At 44.4% G+C, this 9877-nt stretch overlaps 1 protein-coding gene across 1 annotated transcript; it reads left to right on the top strand.

Moving 5' to 3' along the window:
• LOC108508829 (mitochondrial inner membrane protein COX18) lies at nt 1-3898 on the top strand. Its single transcript, XM_017837930.1, has 6 exons — nt 1-264; nt 1076-1176; nt 1369-1532; nt 2316-2428; nt 2775-2885; nt 3597-3898. The coding sequence occupies exons 1-6, from the start codon at nt 1-3 to the stop codon at nt 3768-3770; spliced, it is 927 nt and encodes a 308-aa protein (XP_017693419.1). The 3' UTR covers nt 3771-3898.
• Nucleotides 3899-9877: the final 5979 nt, after the last annotated feature.

Genomic DNA, 9877 nt, shown 5'->3' with positions numbered 1-9877 from the left:
ATGTGGCGGCTCGCGCGGGCCCCGCGGGCGGCGGCGGCGGCGGCAGCGGCGGCCGGAGCAGGGCCGGGCGGCCGCGGAGGGGACGGCGGCTGGTATGAGTGGGCGGCGAGCTCCGAGCCCGTGCACTGGGCCGAGGGCGGGCTGGCGGCGCTGCAGGCGGCCACCGGGCTGCCCTGGTGGGCCGCCATCGCCGGCGGGGCCGCCCTGCTGCGCACCGCCGTCACCCTCCCGCTGGCCGCGCACCAGGGGCGGCTGCTCGCCAAGGTCGGGGCGCTGAGGGCGGGGGAAGAGAGGGGGCGTGGAAATAAGCGTCTTTTAAACAATTCTTAATAACAGTTCATTTACTGCAGCGGGTCTTGTGATTTTGGGGAGTTTTGCTTTTTTGGGGCTCAGAGGGGCAGAGGAAGCTATGAGGGGTGGGCTGAGGGGTCTCTGAGGGACGGGAGGGGCTGTGAGGGAGAGGGTGAGGGGGGCGAGGAATAAACGTAACAATTCTCTTGTTCCGCCGGTTTTCGGAGGGTTTTAAGCATTTTTGTTGATTACCATTGAGGTGGCGTTGAAGTTGGTGGGTCTTTGTAAGTAAAGTAGCTGGTCACAAGTCCTGAATGAAGGCAAAAAGATGCTTGTTAAGAATTGCCCTGATTTCAGTTGGGATAGAAACAATTTTCTTCTTGAAAACGTATAAAATCTAATAAAATTCTGTCTTCGCTTCATGTAGCAGTATCTTGGATTGTTACTGTAAATACTTGTCACTGTTACACTTGCCACTGTTATCTTCACGTGGTTATATTGTTTAAAGATAAAAGGTGTTCACTTGCCTTGTCTGCAAGACATTCACAAGATGCCCTGTCGTTCACAGGCGTGTTTAATACCTGTACAGGTATTAAATTACACAGTGGTAATTAATATGTTTAATATCTGTACAGTTGTTAAGTTATATTATAGAGTGGCAATGAATACGGTTAATGTCTGTACAGGTTTTTAATTACATAGGGATAATTAATAACAGAGGAGGGAAGAAGAAGTGGCTGTTGCCTGCAACTTTGCCCAAAGATTTCTCGTTTTCTTTAGCTAGCTGGAAAACTTGCAGCCTGAGATTAAAGGACTTGCCGAGCGCCTTCGCTATGAGGTTTCAGTGCGAGGAAAGCAGCTGGGCTGGTCTGAAAAGGTGGCCAGGTACGAGGGGGATTGTACACAGCTCACAAACCCATTCCAGAGCGAGGGGTGGCAGGAGGGAACAGCCCACAAAGATTCTGCCGTTGTGCCCGAAGCTTAGATTTTCTTTCCCCTCCTATGATTCATTTGCTCTTTTCCCTTGCAGCCTTTATCTGTTTTAAAGCTCCGAGCTGTTGCTTTTCTCTCTCGAAGGTTCCACTTCAAGAAGAACCTGCGGAGGATTGTTACAGAGCTGTACATTCGGGACAACTGCCACCCCTTCAAAGCCACCTTGCTGGTGTGGGTGCAGATCCCCATGTGGGTCTGCGTGTCCCTGGCTCTGCGCAACTGCAGCGTCGGTGCCGTGGGCTCACAAGGTGATTAACGTGCACAGGTGGCTTCTTTCGTTGTCACGTTTTACTCATTTACTGTTTTCACAGGCTCTCTGTTGGTTACAGAACACAGCCTCTTGAACTGGATGTATCAGCTGATATAAAAAGTCAGCTACTGAGTTTTTAAACTTAACATAGTTTGAACTTAGCTTTAAACTTAATATAGCCTGATAATCCTATTTAGCAAGTAATATTACCCATGCCACGGCACACTCACTGTTAATCTGTATTATTTTTCTTCCTTGTGAAGTACTATAGACAAGGTGAATGTGTGATGGTTTTTAAATAAAAAAAATTATATATATTTTCTTTAGAGATGAGTTTATAGTTTGTTCTTCTAAACAAAAACGTAGCTAGTTATGCATTTAGTAATAAAAATATAATTGTTATATTTATATATATGTATATTATATATAATTATTTCAAAAACATGAAATAAACACTATAGGTTACTGCATTCTTATTTTGCTCATTGACTTGTAAAGTGGTGGTTGAGATCAAAGTAATTTTTACCCCGGGTTTACCTCTCAGTGGCTGTTGGGAGCTAAGCTGGCTCTCAGCTTTTATCTCCTACCTGTTTTCACTTGTCTTGATAGCAGACTGTTAAAATCTGTTGAACCACAGATTTCTGCTTTAACAGCATTTATCACGTAGCTAAAATGTACCTAGAAAGTTGTGTGGTTGGATTGTAATGCATGGGACGGTTCTGGCTCACTTGAGGCAGCAAATCCTACTCAGTTCTGTACTTGCCTTAAATTGTTGTTGTAGTTCAAGAGCAGTTTTCATCAGGAGGAGCACTGTGGTTTACAGACCTCACGGCACCTGATTCCACGTGGATTTTGCCCGTTTCCCTGGGGCTGGTGAATCTGCTGATAGTGGAGGTACGTTAGTGGAATAAACACAGTGATTGCAAAGGGATAACTCTTTTCATGGAATTTTTAGACAATATTACCCAGTTCTAAAACATAAGATTATCACTGCTTTAAATGCACTGGGCAGAACTTAAAAATAACCTCTTTGTTCTGTGCATTTGAATGTGTCGGTGTCTTGTTCGGAGACGACAAATTGTGATGTGACGTGTCTCAGATTTACTTGAGCCAGGGTAAAATTTAGTTTTGACTGAAATTTCTCTTAGAAGGATGTTCTAATGAGCTTTCTGGGTGTTAACCCTTGGCTTGGTCGTTTCAAAAAGAACCTGTTTATAACTGTGAGTGTCTCCTCTTTCAGATCTTTTCTTCGCAAAAAAAAATGCAAGTGTCCAGGTTCCAGAAGCTTGTGACGAATTTGTTCCGCGTGGTGTCCGTGGCGATGATCCCTGTGGCTGCCACAGTCCCCTCCGTAAGTACTGACGTGACTTTGGTGGCTCTTCACCCATGACTGGTGTGTTGTGGTGCCTAAAGGGCAGCCCAAGTGCCTCACGGATTTCTATTTCTGCTGCTGTTTGCCTAAAAACACATCAGATGTTTTGTCTACAAGCGTGTTTAAATTCATCATTGCCTTTGGAATGTTTTTGTCCAAGAGGGAAGAATTTGCAAGTTGGAAGGATGTTCAGAGCAAGTTTTAATGTCCTTTGTGTGGTCTCAAAACTGAGAGGAAAACTTTATGTATAAAGTCACATAGGCAAGAGTTTAAGTGAAAGAAGAAATCAGGCTAGTTTTAAATGGGGACATGTTTCAGAGTTTTCTTCAAACACTTCTCATTTTTACCAGGTGTTCTACTGCAGAATATTCTTAGCAAAAACAAAGTGTCTGGTTGTTTTCTCATCAGTTTATAGTCTGGAATACAGAAGTTGAAACAAGTTTAACATGCCTTAATTTATGAACTGCAAGCCTCAGTGTAGATGACACTTTTGCCCAGAAGAGTTGAGAGACACAGACAGTTACATTTGACACAGAAGCCATTGTTGTTGTTGAGAGGAGGAGTGGTTTAGGTGAGTTATTCCTGTCAGTAACTGGGGGTAGCCCATGGCTGTGCTTCGGGAAGAGCTGCCTAAAGCTGGTGTTCTCCTCAGTCCAGGGAGCTGAGCGAGCTCTGTTTGTCTCCTTGCAGTCCATGGCGCTGTACTGGCTGTCCTCCAGCCTCGTGGGGCTCTCCCACAACCTCCTGCTGCGCTCGCCCGCCTTCCGACGACTCTGCTGCATTCCAAGGACCAAATCCGACTCGGATACTCCTTACAGGGACCTTGTGGCTGCCTTGGCTGCCAAGTACAGCTTTAAGAAGTGACATCCCTGAGCTGCAGGAAGAGCTGTCTCAGGAGCGAAGCAGTGCTGTTTTACTGAGATGTACTTATTTGCTGTGTATTTATTTCCCAAATAAAGCACTGAAGGCCACAGAGAGGGTACTGGTCTGCACAGATGTGTCTTCATTGGGAAGCTTTGTTTCAAGGGTGGTTGTTTTGCAGCTACAGCAGTCCAATAATCCAGGTTTGTCTCCTGAATTACTGTAAGGAGCTGTGCAGGTGAGTGTTAAATAAAATGTGACTCATATAAGCCTGCCTCTTTTTTACTGTAAGTCCTAAAGGTAAAGAGGCTGTGTGGGGTTTTTTTGTTAAAGTGGTCATGAAATACTTGTTTAAGTTTTTTAATATTCCAAGTTAATATTTTGATGTAAACTAACAAAAAATGGGGATTGGAATTTTTAATGCAGAACTGGAAGCATTTATTTGAATTGTGGTGGTAGCTTAGTGAAACTCAACAGATAGGGCTGAGATAGAGTTTCTGACTAAAAGCAGCGGTTTTGGAGAAAAAGTGCAGATGTCACGGTACTAATAACGCTGCCCTTTACCTGTGGGCATGTTTTCACCATCTGGTTATGAATCTCAGAGCATCAGTGTCAGAGTTACATCTGGATGCTGGCAGGATATTCTTGTACCAAAAAGAAAAACATATGTGAAACTGCGAGTCAAAGCAAGCAGCAAAAAGCATCTCGTCTAATGGTGTCTTAAAAATTCAAAACCCACAGGCGAGGAGGTCAGAATTGATGTGATAAAGCCCTTTCCAGGTCTGCATCACAGGTAGGAAATGGTTTCTAGATTTTTGAAGGGTGTTATGGGTTTCTCTGAATGTCATATTGTCATTTTGGTTCTGCTGAAGGTGTTGGGAAAAGTCGGTGCAAAGGTGGAGTGAATTTTTATCTGGGAAGGTGTCAGTAGAGGGAGCTGGTGCTCCGTACAGCTCTGAGGGAATGTTCAGTGCAGGAACTTGGCTGTGTTAGATTTGCAGTTCTCCATTTATTTATGTTCGTTTTGCACACTTTTTATCTTACAAAACCACACCTGAGATCTGCCAGTGCCAGTTAAAAGGGAGTAAGGTTCCTCCAGCAAATGTATTTTGGAGATGGATTTCTTACAGCATTATTTGACTCTGGAAGAGGGTTGTTGGAATACTGCAGGTACTTAGGAGGGAGCATGAACTTGGGGAACTGAAATGAGTGAAGTACAAGTCCCCTGAATGGGTTCTGTTGTGACAGAACTCCAAACTGGTGAAATATCCTGGCTGGGATCCCTTTCTGTGCATATGGCTGGGAGAGCACACACTGCACACTTCTTAATTTGGGATTAACGATCAAAGAAAAATGTAATGAGCTGTCTCAGGTCGAATGAGGTGGGCTGTGGAAGGGCTGAGGAGGGTTTCTGGAGGAGAAATCAGAAAAACCTGTTGCTGTGTTGTCTGAGAAACACGCTCTCGAGAAAGCCTGTGCAGGATTCTTTGTGAATGGCACCGAATCACTGAAGTAACGTGATCTAGAGCTCTGTTTGGCTTAACTGTGTCACCACCTCTTCTGTTTGCTTCCTGTTCTGGCTTTGCTAAAAACAAAGAAATGGTAAGTAAATGATCCAAAGCCAGTAGTAATAAAAGAATTAAGGTTTTAGAAAGGAGGTCCTAACATCCCTCTGCTTATTAGCCTGAAATACTGCAGGAGAAAGGAGTTGGTCCGTGTCCCATGGAGGAGTGAGATGTCACTGTGATCCAACACCTCTTCCAGGGTGCTGGAGGGGAGTGCTGCTGTCTGCCAGGGAACTTGGCACCTTGCCAGGCCACCTGCTTGTTCTGTGGAGGTGTTTTAGTGAGGGATCCAAACTCTTCACCCAAAGCCGAGTTACTGGGGTGGATTCCTTGAAGTGCAAGAATTTTTTTTCGAGGGCAAAGTGGTTTTTGGCACGGTTCCATGGTTTCTGGAAAGAAAAAAGGGCTGAAGTGCTGTTGAACGTGCTGCTGTACACAGGGGGGTGCTCCAGCCCCTGTCAGCTGTGGGGCTGCCAGGTTCTGAAATCCAGGGCAAGCAGGCATGGGATTAAAACATTTTTCTTCCTCTATCTTTCATCCTGGTGCTGTTTCAGAACTTAATCAGCCTGTCCTTCGCAGTGTACACTGCTTTTCCACCTCGCTGCCGGGCCCCTTTGAAGTAGCCCAGTGTTGAACACTGCTGAGCTTGAAAATAATGGACAGAACTTGCTCGCTGCTCCCTCTTTGTGGCTGAGGACGCCCAAGGGAAGCGGGCAGGTGTCAGGACAATCCCTGGTTGTCTTTGCAAAGCCCTCCCTTTGTGCAGCCCTGTGGCCAGCTGGCAGCAGGACTCCTCCTTGATTCGCTTGATATACATTATATCTATATGTAGATATCTACCTGCACTTAATTGATCTGATTTCCAGCAGTAAATAAAATACCTTGTTCCTTTGAAGCTCAGTGTAGCACTCAGCAACAGCAGCTGCTGCTCTCCTGAGTGAGGGGTTTTGCTCCGTTTTTCAAGTTTGAGGGATCACAGAAAATTGAGATAAGGGATTGCAGCTTTTCATCAGTGGCATTGTGATGGTTTTGATCAATTTTTGGTGCACACATCTATCCTCTGGGCTGTGGGTAAGAAGCCTGTGTAAACCTGTTTCATGGTTAAGGTGAGTGCACACATCCATATGTTCCTTTATTGAAGGAGCTGAGCTTTGTGGACTCATTTGTCAAGCCGCCAGCTCATAATCTGACTGCCTAATTAACTTTGCAATTAGAGTAGTGGTAAATAACATTTTTTAACCTGCTTTACTTAATGTAATCCCCTAGTTCTGTTTCAAGGAAGAATGAAAAAGACTGCTGCTGCCTTATTTATAGGGATTTGGCTTTGGAATGAAATCTTCCAGCCCTCAGAACCCCTGGTACTCAAATCCCTATGAAAATGTGGAGTATTGTACTGTGTGCTCTGAGGCTTAATAATACCTGGTCCTTTTAGGCTTGAAGGGTGGGGAAGGAAAACACATTTCCCTGTGCCAAGTACCCTGTCTTCCTGCAGGGAACCCACGCTTTTATACGCACACCTGAGCAGTGAAAAAGTACTTGTTACTGGGTCCAGCTGAGAACTTGGGGTGCCGTCACAAGTTGTTGAAATGTGCTTCTGCGGCCAAGTAAAGCCAGCCAAGAAGCTGCTTTTCCACTCTCGTGTTTTAAGATGGCCTGAGATGGGCCAGGAATCTTCAGGCAGAGACTTGGTCAATTTGGAAATACTTAAACTTGAGCAGGGGAGATCGTCTGCCTGGCTCTAGTTCTCCTCCCTGTTTGAGGGCTGTGCTGGATTCCCATTTGTCCCTGTGTGTTGTGTTTCACTTTGGGAGCGTGTCTTAGAAAACAGTGAACCCTGAACTTTTTCTGATAGGATAACATTTTAAATATGGATTTCCTGGAAATTTTGAAAGGCTGGGCTGGATTTGAGAGGTCTAGTGGAGGTACCAGAGCACTTAAGTGCAATGATTTTCTTTCAGCACCTTGGTTTGAACAGAAAACTGACCCCTGTCCTGCTGGGGTTGCTGACAGAGGCTTTTCAAACATACCTTAATGGGAGCTGCTGCAGGCGGAGAACATGTTCTTCTGGATGAATTCCTGACCTCGAGCCCCTTCTGTCTAGAAAATAAACAATAAAGGCTCTTACTGGGGGAAATCAGTTGCTTAGAAATGTATCTAATAAAATACAAATAGTGGCAGTACTCTCTAGGCATGTTATTTCTGCTCTGAGGAGGAGTTGGAAATTGGAAGTTGGCAAAGAGGAACTTTTTAGAGGTTCCATATCAATGTAGCCTAAACCTTGTGAGTACTAAACTAAAGGGATTTTAGTTTAGATTCAGTTTAGAAATCGGGTTCTTTGTGCATTTTGCTCAAGTCCAGCTGGCCATGTAATGAAGCAAGATACTTCTTTTGAAGGTTCTGTAAAGCAGAGGTACTTAATACTCACTCAGCTGTTTGGAAATATTTCTGTTCCTTATTTTTAGGAATTTCTTTAATGCATGGCCAGAATTACAGTTGAGCACTAGGTCCTTATCAACTTTTGTAAGCGGAGAAGGTGCAGCTTTGTCAGAAGGAAAATGGGAAGGGAGGGACTGGAAGTGGGTCCATGGATTCCCAAGTGGGGGCATTTGCCAAGAATCCTTGATTTTCCTCTGTAATTGCTGTGCATTTCATGGGTTTTATTTCATTACTGCCTGTTTAAGTGCTTGCTCCAGAGTGCAACCAATAATTCTCTTGTATTTTACAACATAAACAAGCTCAGATTAATTTGCTAATAAAAGCTTTGCTAGGCTTGCATTTTTCCACTTTAAATGCTGTTGCTGGAAGGCTGAGAGATAAGCTTTGTTTGGAGATCTTTAGAGTAATGGTTTCTGCAATAAGTCCCCAGAGACTGACTGTGCACACGACTGCAATTTTTTAAAATATATACTGTGGCCTTTCCCCTTTCTGATGCAGATTGTTTGGAGTGAACTAATTCTAGAAGTCGGGAGAAAATAGGAGCAGCAATGCTTTGAATTGGTTAATGCAGCATAGCAGCTGGTCCTGCAGGTAATTCCCATTCCCAGCGCTGTGTTTGTGTTGTTTCCCAACGTTCCCCAGTGCTGCAGGATGGGGATGTTGACATGAGCGCGTCACACCGGACCAGAGTGTAGCTGACAGACTGCGAGAGCGTGGAGAGAAGCTCCAAGTGTGTTTGCTTTCCCAGTGCTGCCAGCTCCGCAGGGATTGGATCCCAAAGAAGAACAGTCTGGCTCAGGAGCGACTCTAGAGCATGTTGTTTGCTGTCAGAAGCTCTTTTCTCTTGTGGCAATTCAAAGTTTGGATTGAAGATGTGGGTGGAAGATCAGGCTGAAATCGGGGAGGCGCTGAAATGCAGCAGTGAGGCCTTGACCACAATATAGGCTTTAGAAATCCTAAAGATAGGGAAATATTGGATATAGGGAAAACTAACTCCCATGTTCTGGCCAAATGAAATCTCTTTGGTGCTTTAGGCTTTTAGAATCTTTCTCCTCCACATCCTGTGAGGCGAGAGGATGTTCTTACACAGTTAAATAGTGCAAACACAGATTTGGGGGCTGACCAAAGAAGCTGTTGTGTTCCTGTGCTGTCAGAATCCCTGGGTTTGGAATGGGGGTTTGTTTTTCCTCATTGCCCTTTGGATGAGCATCACTTGGACCTGTTATGGGCCAAAGTTTTTCCAAATTTTGGCCAAGTGTGTTTATTTTTATGCTTTACTTGATTGAATTAATCTAAATTCATCCTCCCAGAGAGTCTGAAATCTTGAACCTGCTGCTGCCAGCAGGAATTCTGTGACTGATTTCAATGGGATAAAGATTTCATTTATCTTTTCTCCTTTTTCTCCATTTTCTCCCTCCAAAGAGTAGAATGGTATTGTTCCTTTTTTATCCCTTTGAAGATGCCACAATTTGGAAGCTATAGGGCAAAGAAGCATTTCTCCTGCTCCCTGTGTAAAATGATTGCCAGAAATACTGACATGATTTAACAACAAACAGTTGTTTTTCCCCGTACCTTAAGATTTATGGATAAGCATTCCAGCATGCTTGGTAGAATCCTTTCTTCCTGTTTCCATCTAAATATTTCTGGTTTATGGAAGGAAGTTATGCAAATAAACCGCTCCTCACAGTTGCTCTCTCAAAGTTTAGAGTATCCTTCAAGCTGCAGAACAAAAGCTCTGAGAGGTCAACTGTGTGAGCTGTCTGAAGTTTATCACTGATTAAATCCCCAAAGACTCTTTACTTTGTTTTGGGAACAAACTTAATTGCTGTTCCAGGCTTGCAGCCTGTGTTACCTTTTATTGCTGAAATGTGCTGTTGGGATGCTGAGTATCTTTGTAAACCCGAGGGTGTAACCACCCCAAAGCCAGGGAAGAGGCCTGATTCTGACGCCATAAAAGCTTTGTGTAGGGGAGCATAATCAAAACTAATGAAGGAATTTTGAAATGCAGGTTGTATTTGTAGTTTTTGTGCTCCTTCACACCATGAGCACAGCCCTAAGACAGGTTTTTCTGCTGCATGTCATAGTAGTTCACTGAACCCTGGAAACAGG

The sequence above is a fragment of the Lepidothrix coronata genome, unplaced genomic scaffold (genome assembly GCF_001604755.1).
Source record: "Lepidothrix coronata isolate B3197 unplaced genomic scaffold, Lepidothrix_coronata-1.0 Scaffold318, whole genome shotgun sequence".
Classification (NCBI taxonomy): Eukaryota; Metazoa; Chordata; class Aves; order Passeriformes; family Pipridae; genus Lepidothrix; species Lepidothrix coronata.
Note: the sequence above shows the minus strand (reverse complement) of the source record. Positions and strands in the feature narration are given on the sequence as shown.

Bases quoted from the DNA above. Each gene is read 5' to 3' on its own strand.
- LOC108508829 (XM_017837930.1), top strand. From the start codon at position 1: ATGTGGCGGCTCGCGCGGGCCCCGCGGGCGGCGGCGGCGGCGGCAGCG. The intron at 1,533-2,315 runs GTGATTAACGTG...TTGTTGTTGTAG, and splicing joins CGGTGCCGTGGGCTCACAAG to TTCAAGAGCAGTTTTCATCA. The intron at 2,886-3,596 runs GTAAGTACTGAC...GTCTCCTTGCAG, and splicing joins TGGCTGCCACAGTCCCCTCC to TCCATGGCGCTGTACTGGCT.